General features: G+C 35.4%; 2 protein-coding genes across 2 annotated transcripts in view; both read right to left on the reverse strand.

Annotated features, from left to right (window-relative positions):
- TTN (titin) overlaps positions 1-11,698 on the reverse strand; it is a 295,008-nt gene extending 283,310 nt beyond the window's left edge. The window contains 2 exon segments of the mRNA XM_039855355.1: positions 9,327-9,411; positions 11,561-11,698. Of these exon segments, the coding sequence (XP_039711289.1) occupies positions 9,327-9,382 (56 nt within the window). The 5' untranslated portion in view covers positions 9,383-9,411; positions 11,561-11,698.
- CCDC141 (coiled-coil domain containing 141) overlaps positions 11,306-15,125 on the reverse strand; it is a 160,625-nt gene continuing 156,805 nt past the window's right edge. The window contains exon 26 of the mRNA XM_039855348.1: positions 11,306-12,414. Within this exon, the coding sequence (XP_039711282.1) occupies positions 11,533-12,414 (882 nt within the window). The 3' untranslated portion in view covers positions 11,306-11,532. The remainder of the gene's footprint in view (positions 12,415-15,125) is intronic.

Consider the following 15,125-nt stretch of genomic DNA (forward strand, 5'->3'; position numbering starts at 1 on the left):
GTATTCATATGCGAGTTTGTTGATATAAATGGATGTATATGCATAAGAATGTATATGTGTGTGTGTTTTTACTCCAAAGTAGAACAGAGAAAAAAGTAGGACACATTTTTTTTTCAAACCAACACCACAGAGAAAAACATTAACACACAATTATAACTGGGTTTGCATTTCCTCTTCGGCACCAGTAATGGTTGCCATCCTCTATCCCATTTGTCATTTCTTCATAAGGTTATAGTATTACTTGCCATCTTGTCTTTATCAAATCTCACCTATTTATTACCTTAGATAATTTTTCCTGTTTGTGTCTGACATAGAAATCCATTTCAGTAAATTTCACCAGCACAGTTCCACGAACCTGAAAAATGTTTAATACGACCATTGGGTTAAATTATCTATGTAGCATACAATTAGTTACTTAGTGCCAGACAAAACAAATTCTTTATTATTTCATCTCTCCTAAACATTTTCCCAGTAAAGCTAGTGACATGGTGAGAAAACATAGGAGAAATAAATCTGGTAGTTAGTACCATGGTGAGAAATCAGTACATTTGACTTTAGAAAGCTGTTTTCTCTTGCTTTGATTACTGTCCTGTTAGAAAACATCACTCTTCTGCACTGGGATGTGAAATAGATGTATGTTCCCTATCAAACATTAACCACTATGATGATTTTTTCTCTTGAATTAGAGCAATTTATTTAGAGCATTTATTAAGAGTATTTGAGTCAATATTCATACATAAATTTCCTCTATCTGCAAAAGATTGAATGAGATAAGCAAATTAAATTTATTACCTTTACAGGAATTTAATGTTAAATCACATTTTAAAGAACTCCCAGTAGAGATAAGAATCAGGTAAGTAAGTTTTATTGTTTCTAGGTACTTAGTAGACATAATATCTATTTCATTATCAGCATATATAAACCACTAGCAATAAAAAAATGAACACACAAAACATTTATTCTTGCTGTAATCAGATATATTTTAATAACCTCGAGAAATAAGCTAGAAAAGCTTGTCTTCAAGGACCCGCATTTAGTACTTCATATAGAAAATTCAAATAGCCAATGGATTAAAAACCAACAGCTGCTTCTCAAGCACGATTTATGATATTGCTACTCTATTTAAGTAAAAGTAACCTCTAAGTTCTATTTATAAATAACTCTTTTCAGATTGCTATCTATGAGAGATTTAAATGGATTTATATTTGGAGTTGACATATGTATATGTATATCTAAATGGTATTTTCCCCTTTTTATCAGCTGTCTGGGAATCATGTTTGAAATATACTGGTTTTTAATTGTATGTTTAAAAACTGGATTCTTGCTGAGTATCTTATCTTGTAGCATGCACATAACTGTATATCTGTATTATACCACTGTTAAAATAAGAAAAATCTATTTCTTTATTAACTCTTTGCCATCAGTTGCTCATGGTGCTGGTACCATTAACCTGAGGTGTTTTTCTAACCCGATTACATCATACATCACCTGGACATTTTACAAATTACTTAATTTATACAGATAAGAACTCATTCTGAGAAACAGGTATACACCCATGTATCACCAAGATCCCAAACTCTTGAAATAGTTTTTATTAATTCATAATGATATTAATGACATGTGACATGCTGTGCTGCATAATTGTGATTAAGCCAACCAACAATTTCTCATATTTAAAGAAACCATATAGATTTTCCTAGTTCTGAGGTTCTCTGTGAGATAGCACCATCCCTCTGACTGAATTTTGACCTGTGGTGGTTAAAGACATAGCATAGAAGAATGGGACTCATGCCAAGAAAACCGGCCCCTGTACCCTACCTAGACTGTGATCTTGAGTCACACATGTGTATGAAGTCATTCTTTATGGTGTTCATGATCCATTTTTAATTGTGATAGAAAATGAATATTTGTGCAATTATATAATATGCTTCCATAAATTTGAACAAAAACTACAATGAGTACTTTGCTTACATATCCACTTATAAATCCTGGATGAGTCTTAACAGTGCTCCACTATTTATAAAATTATATTTACAAAGTCTTTGATTAAATACAAGCTTAATACTTGGCTTTTGTGGCACACCAGTTAGTTTTCTCTAAAGCGATGAAGTACAATGTCATTCTATTTTGAACAAATGACATACATACAAACAAAAATTACATTCAAGAAAATGGAAATGAAGCACTTACAGTTAACATTTAGAAAATGCAAAATGATTAATTTCATTGAAAAGTTTCTAGTCAAATAAAGTGTCAAAGTAGTCATTTTTAGACTGTCTTTCAATTCTGTCTAAAGTCTAAGATGTGACTTTATGAAACTGATTACTTTTTAAAATATAATACAATGGCTGACATTTTTCAGCTCTGGTTTCTACCAAAAAATCTGGGAAATATACTGGGCAGCATGAGCTCATCTTTGCTGGTAGGAAAGTACTTATCTTTGAGAGTTACATTAGTTCTTGCAGTGTAGCAGAGTACCAACTGATAAATCACCACTCTAACCTTGACATAAGAGGCCAAAAGGACTCCTTTTCTTCAAATATGAATATGTTATTGTTGGAGAAGCTCAGCTCTACAGTGCTATAATTACAATGTCTTTCTATGTTTTCTCTCTTTGTCTGTTGATGATGACAATGGCTGGCAAATGACCAAATTCGAATATATTCCACATCAACTATTTCCTTGCTCTGATGAGCACTGTCTCCTTCAAATAATTTACCTCTTTCAAAACTCCCCCAATATATCACAGGAAGCTGCAAGAAAAATCAAGCATGAGACATTGCAACTAGATTATAAATATCCATGATGTCTATAACCAATTTATAGAAAAGGGATGAATTCATGTTGCTTGCCTTTGCCTTGGTCTCTGAAGATGTCTGATTCACTGTGATTTATTCATTGCCAACTCTCTGCCTTTCTCCTGGATGCAATTATTGTAGGCCTTCTGCTTTTGGTGAACTTGCTATATTCACTTACTAATTCCAAGAGTTTTTGGTAGATTTTTTGGGATTTTCTATATAGAAAAATCATGCCATGTGTAAATATAGTTTTATTTCTTCTTTTCCAATCTATGTAACTTTCATTTCTTTTTCTTGTCTTATTCATGATCTAGGACTTCCAGTACAATGTTGAATGAGAGTCTCTGAAGTTTCTAGGGAAGAATCCTCATTGCCTCTTCTCACTTCTGGTGGTTGCTGTCAGTCGCTGGAGCTTTGTGGCCTGCAGCAGCTGTTCAACCTCAATCTCTGCTTCCTTCGTCATATGGAGTTTTCTCATGTGTCTTCTGTGTCTCCTTATCTGTCATGGCCTTCTTATTAGAACAGCAATCACTGGATCTAAGGAACACTCTGACACCCTGTTAAACCCAGGGCAATCCTCTAATCGGGTAACAAAAAATGTCATGTAGACACATTATTGTGGCCTCTAACTTCCTCTCACGGGGCTCCCCACATACATTTATATTTACTCCCCACATATACATATATTTCCTGAATCTGTAGGAAATTCACACAGAGAAGAAGGATGAAACCCAAACCTAACACTCAGTTTTCTTACCTTGATGTTTGGCTATTTTTCCCTTCCTGTCCTACATTTCCCGACACTTAGTAGAGCACTGTATATGGTCCAAATCTTTTAGAGTCTCACATATCCCATTTACTCACATGAAACTTTTTTTTTTTCCGGTGAGGAGTAGAGACCGTCTTAACCCAGACCAGGACTTGACAAATAATTCTATCACTGCCTTATGAACAATAGAAATGAATAAATATGCATTTAAAAAGACATCTTCTGGAGCTGCATTAACTTGAATCAGAAGCAGGCCACTGAGGCAAGTCATGGTGATGACTGCTAGAGAAGACACTTTGGAGCAGATAGGCATTTTAACCTTTCTAATTCTGCCAGGTAACTGGTTTCCTGCTTCGTCTGCGTTTTCAACTCTTCTGTTTGTCAATAGCTTGCTTGTGTGTGGGTTTGCACAATACTTTGACGGAAAGGGGGCTTTTTGGCATCATTAGAATAATATGGATAAGAGACTCTTTGTCATGAGTCAAGCATGTTTCTTTATACTTCATGTTTTGAATTCTTATTTTCAATGGATTTCATTAATATTTTTTAATGCCAATGTTAAGATAAAAATACCACTTTGTAGTTGTTTGAATCAATAAAGTGCTTGGAAGAGAACAGTTGTTGAATGACAAAAGGAAAAGTTTATTTTATTAGCTAGCTCTGGAGCTGTTATTTCACAAGTATTGATTTAAATGGGTTCTAATTGGAAAAAAAAAAGCCATAGCAGGAGCTATGCAAATACAGATTGAAAACTTCAAATTATGTTAACTATTATTGTTCTGGTTTAAAGAAAAATCAGGCTGGATCAAGGTTTTCTAGCTACTCTATAGTTAAAACATTTCAATTTCACCCAATTTTTTATTGTGCTAAATGGAGATATATACATCCAAACATTCTTGTCTATACAATTCTTTCTGTTCCCTTGTCTTTTAAGGAGGATAGGGTGTAAATTTTATGGTATAAAAAGAATTTTTAAATCTTCCTTGATAAAAGGAGAAAACATAAATCCTCCTATTTTAAGAAGGAAAGAAAAATCTTGTTATTTTGTAAAAAGGAGGAAATCACTGTTGAAGAAAAGGAAGAGCCACCTGGCCAAACACTCCAGCTCCAGAATCAAAGACTGCTTGTTCATCTGGAGGAATGTCATGCATCCAGACGTCACCATCACAGCTTAGATGGTTCATGATGTTACACTCTCACCAACACCAGGAACGGTGGTGTGGGGATTCACGGGTAAAGGGCAGATTAGTAGCTTTGTGCTTTCCCTTTGAAGCTGAATTTTTACACAGTTGATAACATTCAAATCTCATCTCGTGTGATCAGAGCAGAGAAAATAAACTGTTGTTGCTTTAAGGAGGACACTTTCACTTAGTGAATGCAAACCTTTTGGCTGGCTCTCTGATGCAGCTCCAGATTCTGCTTATTATAAATGGAAAACAGTCTGTCATGCTTTGGTATTTGCACTGACAAGCACAATAACAGAGTATACTAGGAGGAGGTATTTTGTTTCAACTAACTCATTTCATGGACACTCTTAAAATACTGTATGTACGACAGGAATGTCAAAAAGCTTCAGATGGCGCTTTTTAGTAAGGAACAGTCATGAATAAAAACAAAGTGGAATCAGATGCAATATCCTTTCCTTCTTTCACTGGGAATTCAAATAATCTAAGTTCTTGGATTTGGCTTTTTAAAATATTTACATGTATGAACAAAATGCTGGTTTCAAATAAGATCTGTTTGCAAACAGATTACTGAGCCCCAGTTACAATAAAAAATTGATAATTTGTGTATTTTTCAAAAGAAGTACATAAATTCTGGTTTTGGCAGTTAGTCACTGAGAGTGGAGACACCCACTTCTCCACTTACACCTGAAAATGATTTATGCTTAATTATATCTGCTTTAAAATGTTGGAACAATAGTCCTGGATTTTGCTCTTCTCTCCTCAGTATTATTTTGACCACTAGAGCCAGCATCTGTCTTTAAGTTTAAACTTTCAATCAGGGTCTAAGCCAGAGGGTCTGGAGGGTTCGCACTTAAGTTTTGTAGATTAGGTGAAAGTGTTTTATACGTATTTCACAGATAGAAACTGATTATGGCTAATGTTAATAGTAAGAAGAATAATCAGGTAACAAATACATCCTTCTCTTTTTATATCCCCCCATCTCACTTTCTCTCAAAAAAAAAAAAAAAAGAAAGAAAGAAAGAAAAAGAAAAAGAAGAAAACAAGCTAATTTATCTTTGTTTACCTCTGACAATAACTCAAGAAATATAATACTAAGTGTGACTACATCTTAACTGCTGGGAGTATGATGACAAACAGGGCTGTCAAGATCCTGCCAATAAGGGTCTCACACTCTAGCCAGAGGAGACAGACACTCAAACATATAATTCTGATGCTATGTATTAAGAGCCATGACATGGACAGCTCTATTGCTCACAGCACATATAGCAGGAACATCTACACTCAACTTGATGGGTCAGAAGCCTTCCTTGGGGGACACTATGTCTCAGATGGAACTGGTAAAAATAAGCAGGAGTTAAGCCGTATGCAGATAGGGTGAGACTATAGTAAGGCAGTTCTGGAGACAAGAAAGAGCATGGAAAACCTAAAGTTAAATCTTGCTTTGTGGGGGGATCAGATGGGATGGAACAGAAGCTGGGAACAGGAGGCTAGGTACTAAAGAGACTTGTATATTACTTGAAGGAATTTAAACTTAAGTGAAGCAATTAGAAGGTTCTCAAAGTACTCTATTTTAACATTATTAACTGAAGTAGCTAAATTTTTCCTGCTTCTTTTTCCAGATATTTTAGATATTATAAAATATACAGAATTCAAATGTAAGGGCTTATATGGCAAATTTCTCCTGGAATTCAGTGTGAGAAAAAAACTTTACCACCAAATATTTAATATCCTTTCATTAGAAAATCAGAACTGGAAAATTCAGTGATTTTGCCTTATAGGAAGCTCAACATACATTTCGTGTTGCATTCCTTTAAGGTGTCAAGTATACACTCTCTTTAATCCTTCTTTTCATTTTCATTTTCTTGTTAAAGTGCTTTTATATTACTCTACATAATTTTCTCTACAAGTAAGTGGACATAAACCATGTATATACCTTAGAATAGAACCACCATTTGAATTTTCTGCTTTTTTTTTCTTTTTAACCAATAAATTTTACTTCATATTTTCATAAGGGGAATTATTTGATCAAGACAGAAATCATAGCAAAAAGGAAAACCATACTTAAGTCTTTGAAAATAAAATATAACCAGAAGAACAAGAGATTGGTGAATTATTCTTCACTGCTGTGGGAATTATTAGATTGTCAGCTGATAGCCCAGAAAATATAGGTAGATAGGTAGGCAGGTTGGTGGATGGATGAATGGATGGATGGACAGACAGACAGATAGACACTGATAGATACACAGATAGCTACCTGATATATTGAATATCAGCGTAATATTTCTCCCCAAGAAAAATATCTATGTATATATGTACATATATATCTCTGTATATATATTCATATTTTTACATTTGATATATATATAAATATATCAGGGGCTTTATATGTCTTATTTGTTCATATACCATGAATATATGTATAATCTCGCCCTACTCCTTAAAGGATTAACATTAACTGGCATGCAACAGGTAAAACAAACCAGCAATTCCCATGCCCTAACAACCCCATACCACAAATTCAACCAAGGTGGTGGGAAAATGGGAAAGAAGATCTCACTAAACCAACAAGAAAGAGATAGAGGGTGGATAAGAATTTGTCCTGGCTCTGCCTACTCTCTTTGGACATGAATAAGTCTCACCCTTTAGCTTTAACATGGGAAGAGCAGTTAGGCAAGATATGCAAAATACTTGAAACTGGAAAAAAAGGGTAGGAGAGTTAAGAAACTATCCATTCCCTAGGATGCTGTATATGTAAGCTGTCAAAATATGGAAGCAAATTAAGAGATTTAATATTTTAATTAAATTAAATATGTAGCACATGAAAAAATATGCCAACTTTTTATGCAACCAGATTTTATGTCTTCAGATAACATTTAATAATTTTTTAATATCGACTTGAATATATTACATTTAAATATTTTTATTATTTGTAGACAGTCTTATAGCAACATAATTAATTCCTTCTCTTCATCAAAACAACTATAATAAATTATTCTTTCAACTAAAGACTTTTACCCTAGCAATCCATGACTATGCTTAAAATCTAATGAGCGAATGCTTCTCTTTATTCATATTCATTTAAAAAAGGAGTCAGAAAGATAATCTTTTTTGAATAATATATTTCAGAAAGGCATAAAACATTCTATGCTATTACAGTGATAATTATAAGAAAGGATAGAATTCATCTTATATTACTTTACTATACACTTTTCCTCCTAAATCATACTAAATGTACCCTCCTGAGTTTAATTTCAAGTCTTCGAAAGGGATATCATCTTAAGAAATTAGAAATTTAAGTTCCAATTCATAAAACATCATTTTCTCACATGGAAATAGTTGGAGGTTACATACTAACACCACTCCTTTAATTTTAATATTCTAAAAAAAACAACATCTGAAAGAGACATAGGGAGCAGGAGGCAGTGTTATGACAGGTTACATTAAACAATATAATTACCCTTAGTCTTTATAGCATGCTTTTCATTTTCCAGATCTTTATAGGATACGAAATGAAAACTCTCACTTGCCCGAGGTAGATGATGAATCGTTTTTCAAATGGAAAACTGAGGCACTGAGATGCCTTACTATATGCCGCAAAATTGGTCAGCAACAGAATCAAGATTAGAAGCAGGAGAAATTGGTTGAAGTTTTATATGCATGGCTGCCTAAAACGTCAACGGAATGACAGGAATAATGTCAGTCCATATCCATGGCCTGTGTTCCATCTTGCTCTATGACATGCATAGCTGATAGAAGTTTAAAACTCCATATAAAGTTAAGGGGTACATCTACTTCCCAATGCCAAACCCACGAGAGCAACATGAGGAATGATTATTTTCAGCGGCATCCTCAGACTCAGGAATGTAGGCCATGTTGAAACCATGTAGAATGTATAACAGTAAGTGAGAACAAGACAGGAGAAACAAAAATTAAAGGACACTTAATACAATAATAAAAATTACTACTTCAGTTCAATATTTTTACAATTATTCTACAAAGATGTTTATGACTGCAATTAAAAATAAATTTTCAAACAATTGGATTTGAAATTTGACTCACATCTCTATGCTGTGAGTCTTGATCTGCATGCTCCTAAATTAGGAAGGAATAAATAGCATAATTTTACTTGTTTTATTTTAAACACATCTCTTTCTAGAATACAAAAATGTATCATTATCCACTGCAAATAATTTACCAAGCTCTTCAAATAGATTAAAGTATTAAAGTAAACTGGGTTATTTCACCGAACAGTGCTATTAGCCAACAAGCAATATGGCTGGGATGGAGGTACACTTGGTAAGGGATGCTTTATGGGAGATGCAGGAAAATAAACAATTGTATTGTCCTTTAGGCTTGTGAGAATAATGTCCATGGATGCCAATCCCACAGTTACTGTGTGAGCAGCCAGTATATTAGGGACACACTAACATAGATGACACACAGTGTTATCCAGTTTATTCTCGTGATTGGTGGCCTGCGGTTACCTGTCACATGGAGGATGACATTGGAAGAGAGAATGCCACTAGAGTTTTGGGCCCGAGCCACATAGAGGCCTGCATCTGCCCCGCATACCTTCGGAATGAACACCGAATGTCTTGTCTCCTTGTGTAAAACCTGTAAGTGTCCATCTGCAGACAATTTCTGGCCCTTCTTGTACCTGAAGCAGAGAGTCAGTTTTTAAAATCAGGATCACTGTTTCAATAATTGGATATTATTCATATCATATCCAATTTTTAAAAACCATTACAAAGAGGCCCATTACCACTGCAATATTCTCTAGTGTGAGAAACTTTGCAGCCACCACGAATTCCAATGGAGTTGTTTATCCCCCAAGCAGAGGTTGGCAGGTGGTGGACGGAGAAGTGCTGAATTGGCTCAGATCATGTTTTTAAAAAACTGAATTTTCTGACAGCATTTAACAATTGGAATATTGCACATGAAAATTCAGATATCCAACTACTCTTAAAAAAACCAGACCATCTGGTCACACTGGGCCACCATTTGCTCACGGCAATTATCTAGAATATGAAATGGCACCCTCCTATTTGGCCTGCGTCATTCTTTCAGCTGCTATGGAACAGCAGCTTGTGACTGCTGGACTTTGTATTGGAGTGAGACTCATCTGCCCCATTATATTCATCCCGTAAGAGCCACACAAGAATACCTATGTGCTGTTGTAAAGGAAGATAGTTATACAGCATTTCCTGGAGAAATGAGTTCATTTAATTTTTGTGAATTAATTTCATCAGAAGAAAACGATTTCTAATTATAAAAGGCATTTATGCAGTTGGAATATTACCATTAATGACTTATTTCAAAGTTTCCTACGAACATGAACACTTAGCTGCACCTTTTTATAAAGCAAATAATTTGTTTATTTTATATATTCTAGATTCTAGTTTATTTATTTATATTCACATTCTACTACACAAGTGATGACAAACTTGAATCATTTTCTGTTCTCATTGCCCAAATGATAATTTCACATTTTTATGAACGTCCTACAAATGTATGATTCCCTGATAGCTTGCCAGTTGTTAACTGAGTAAAATTTTAAATCTGAAGGCAAGATATTTTTTTCACAATTGTTCTTCAATATTATAGTTGCAATAGTTTTTCAATAATATTTACTAACCAAGTCATTGGCTGTGTGAACAAAAATAAGAAATACTTCAGACAACATTTTTCTTTGGGGTGAACTGATATTTAATAATGAATTAAATATCTTTTAAATTCATAAATATAAAATTCCTGATCTATAAAAAAGCATGCAATGGTAAAAACAACAACAAAAAAATAAAAAGCATAAATGGCAGCATTTAGCACAAATGTAGTCTCTGTTAATAATCTGAGAAACCAGTTTTCTCATAGGTTCTTTAGCTAACCAATTCACACTTTGTGTATTATCGATGGGCATATGCAATAATTTAAATTGTTATTTTAACATCTACTAAAACATTATGATAAATAATGTTATTTTACTTATCTTAATTTAAAAGTATAAACCCATTTCCACGAATTTAAAACTTTGTCCTCAAATAAATCTACTTAAAATGAAAATTTTCTAAATGTTTAAAAGTAACCCAAGAATTGAGAAAGTCAGATTTGCTTTTATAACAACAGTAGGTGATTCAAAGCCTGTATTCTGCAGTTTATTTTTATCAAAACAAATGGGCTAAAAAGTAATGTCTCCAGAGTGAAATCATATTGTTCACAGCTCAGTTACTATACCACCTTTCAAAAATGGGTTTATTACCTGTCACTGGGAGTAACTGTGAAAGAAATATTTTTATTCCATCTCTCACAATGAAGAAATTTATAAAAAGAAATCTTAGTGAAATAAACAAACACTGCAAAAGTAGCATGTTGGGAAGAGAAAAGAAGTAAATGAAAGAAAAGGGAAACACCCAAATTCTTATGTTTTTTAATTGAATGAGGGATGCTAAACCAAGAAAATTTCATGCTTATGTAAAAATAAACAATAGAAAAGAATTTCAACCCACTATCTTTCGAAATGTGGAATGTTAAACCGATACGAAAACAAAAAAAAACAAACAACTAAGCTGCAGCGTCTTTGGAGTTTGTTAAGTTATTATTTTATATGGTTATTTTTTTTTTCTTCAAGGTATTAGTCATGCTGCTACTAAAATGAGATTTGGGGGTTTGATGTGAGGTTGAATCATGCAGAGTTGCAGTGTCGCAGAATATTAATCAGCTATGCCTGAACTTTTAAGTTAGGGCACATGAATGATTTGCTCAGTATTCAGTTTGTTTCTGTTTATGGCTTGTCATTATAGGCTACCCACCATGTCAGTGTAGGCTCTGGAAATCCTGTTACTTCAACTTCCAAAGTCACTGGAGATCCTTCCACAACTGTTACATTAGACAGGAGCCTGGAGAAATTAGGTGCCTGGCCAGCTAAGCTGACCATGCTGTTTTCTGCTGATGTACTTTTAATCTCTTCTTGTGAAACTATTTGCCTCTGATAGGCCAGGCTGGGGCCTGAATGAAACCTGAGGCCCGAGTATGCATCCTGGGAAGCATGCAGCCTATTTTGGGTTTTAGTGACGTTATTATCAACATGCATTTTCTCCTGTATTTCTAGCAAACTTTCCTGAGCCTGCAGGTGCTGCTGTAAAGCTCTTTCATGCACTTCACTCGACATGCTCTCTGGATGTCCGGCACTGATTTCGCAGATGGCAGTACTCTTTTCCAGAAATCCTCTGGAGGTTGATGGGGGCTCAGCTTTGAACTGAGGGTAAGGCCTCTCAAAATGACTTGAAAATGTTTCTCTCTTATCATTGCAAGTATCAGCAAAAGCAGTAGGTGGTGGAAGGTCACATTCCTGGGCCTCCCCTGGACGGCTGGCCCCCATCTGCATCCTGTAACTGCTTATGTGAAGGCTGAGGGAGGGGCTGGCATGCTCTTCCACCTCCATGTCAGACAGTATGAGCGGGGAATCAGGACTTCCTGGGAGTGGAGGCAAGGAGATGTCATCAGGTGAGACACACTCATGTTCTTCTCGTAAAAGCATGTCTGCAGGCTGGAGCAGGCCTTGGATGCCACCCTCTTTGCCAGAGGATAGCTGCTTCAGGTCCTGTGGAAGCCGACCCTCTCCTGTTCCACTGATGGTCAAAATATCTGCTACATGCTCCTGCTTCTTCAAACAAAAAAGCCAAAGCTTTGAGTTAGTCACTGAGTTTTCTTTTTCCAGATCTCAAACTCAACTTGAGAAACAACTTGAGAAAAGCACTATAGTGAATTTAAAGCTTGGGGCCCTGGCTCAGACATTACAGAACTTGAAACCATTTGTCTATTTAACCTGGGCTTAGTCTTGTCCTATGACTAAGGAATCAGTAAACTGACCTCCAGTCTCTGAGTGAAATATGATAGAGGGACAGTTGTGAAATGGAAGAGGGACAGTTCTAGTTATCACCTCTAATGAAGAGTCGGACTGGATAAATTGTCTTTTCAAATCATTATCTGAGGAGTCTCCTTCCACCAGCAAATTCTACTTTGGTTTTTTTGTCTACACTTCAGGTGAACACAGTTCTTAAATGCACATTGAAACCTATATAATTTTATTAACTGATATCACTCCAATAAATTTAATGAAATTAAAAAAATTTTAAATCTAAAAAACAAATCAGAGGCTTGCTCGTTAGGCAATCCCTCAGAATCTACTAGAATTACCCCTCTCCTTTTCCAGGAAAGTCATTCTTTTTTATTTTATGTTTTATTGTGGTAAAATATAGATAACATAAAATTTACCATTTTAACCATTTTTAAGTGTACAGGTAAGTGGCAGTAAGTACATTCACATTGCTGCGCAACTATCACCACTAATCATCTCCAACACTTTTTCATCTTTCTAAAGTAAAACTCTGTACCCTCTAAACATGAATTCTCTATTCTCCCTCCTCCCCAAACCCTTCTACTTTCTGTCTCTATGAATTTGACAACTCTAGGTACTTCATATAGAGAAAGCCATTTTTAAATGATTGATTTTATTTTCTTAAAATCCCTTAATTTCATTCTTACATTGAAAAATATCTTCTGGGCACCTATTACATACCAGGTACAAGGCATTGGAGAGAGAAAATGGTGAGTAAAAGTAAATACGGTCTCCACCCTCACAAAGATGATAGTCTAGTGTGGTACGGAGATATTAATGGAAAATCACGTTATGACCTTTCACAAAAGAACACACCAAGATACAATAGAAGGCCTGCCACTTATCTTTCTGTCCCATGTGGAGTGTAGGTCCTGCTAGGAGACCGAATAGCAGTACATTGCCTCATGCTAACATTATTCTAGTATTTCTCCCCACTAATCCATGTCCATCTCTGGTTTAAGAAGAGGCTCAAATATACCATCTGGCATAGACTCAGAAGAGCATTGAAGCTGAAAAGGATCTCATCTATCCCAACCTGCTTGTTTTACATTTACCTATTTCCGTGTCTTTCCTCAGCATTTAGGCAGCATTTTTGCTTAATTAACAATCACTGGTCTTTGTCCAATTGCTACTGATTGCACATAAGAAAATTATATCTTGCCTAGACTTTGAGTTCTTTGTTTCAGCACATAGTCTGGCTCCTGACATACTTTAAAAGTGATTTTTGAGGAAGAAATGTGTTTTTAGGTTGAGGATTAGAAGTAGAAATAAAACAATGCTCCTTCGACTATCCCACAGATATGACTTATTTTTAGAGAAAACATAAACACAGCTTAGAGAAAGTGGTTCATTTACCCATTTGAGAAAAGTTTAAATTCTCAGTCTATAAGCCAGAGTTCTTAAAAGTCCTTCTCATTTAAAAACAATTACTAAATAAACACATATGTAGTAGGAATGCCCCTCCGTCTTTTGGTTTTCCTTACTACAGCTTAGTTTTGCCTTTCTTTTGATCTCTTCTTGAAAGGAGAATATTTATTTTCCTTTTCATAAGGACTTTGACCCAACTTCCTTTTTAGTCTAAAAATCTTCTCTGACATTCTGGCAGCCTCTGTTTGAACATTTTTTTCTGAAAGGGTGCTTTATTGAAAATACTTTTATGCTTTACTTGTTTTAAGAATATCTTCCTATATTTAGTAAAGGTCTGCTCCCCTCACTACCCACCAATGATCTGAACTGGCCTCCTGGAGTAACAGAGAAGGTGTCCACCTGCTCCCCTCTTACAGCGGCCCTTTGACTATTTGGAGAACTGGTCCTACAACCTCTCAATCTCTTTCTTTGTGCTAACCCCTCTCTCTCCCATAAACCCCGGATTGTCTCCTGGAACTTTCATCATCCTGGTCACCTTCTGGGAGGTCCCGCTCCTACTGGGCTACAATCTGCTTCACAGGAAAGCAAGGACATTTGTTGATCTAAGGGTCATACAGGGACAGGCAGCTCCTTACTGACTTCAGGTAACCTATGCCTTTCTAAAGAATAATAATGTTTTAAACTTGTCTGAAATTTGTCAAAAAACTTAGGAAACTTGAATAAAAGTACAGGCTAGTCTCCCCCACTCCTTCCTGGGGTGAACTGACTTATCTAATTGTGGGTTTGGAAGAAGAGACTGAGCATGGCCAGTTCTGTCTCTGTGATGCCCTCTCTTTTGGATCTCCTTTCTACCAAATAGGTGCATTCGCATTGGCTATAAGGTATGAAAAACCCCTGCAGAGGTGCCTGTGGTTTCCTAGCTATGTACCCGTGTTGGTGAGTAGACAAGTCCACCTAAATCAGAGATGAAGTTTTGAGAAACCCACTAGATACATCTATGGCATATCCTCTAGTCCGGCTTTTACTGGTTATTAATTTCTGACTCCTGTGTCTCATTTTCAGATGATGTCAAACTCAAAAAGAAAATTCAAGGATATTATTTTTCATTC

The sequence above is a fragment of the Pteropus medius genome, unplaced genomic scaffold (genome assembly GCF_902729225.1).
Source record: "Pteropus medius unplaced genomic scaffold, Ma_sr-lr_union100, whole genome shotgun sequence".
Classification (NCBI taxonomy): domain Eukaryota; kingdom Metazoa; phylum Chordata; class Mammalia; order Chiroptera; family Pteropodidae; genus Pteropus; species Pteropus medius.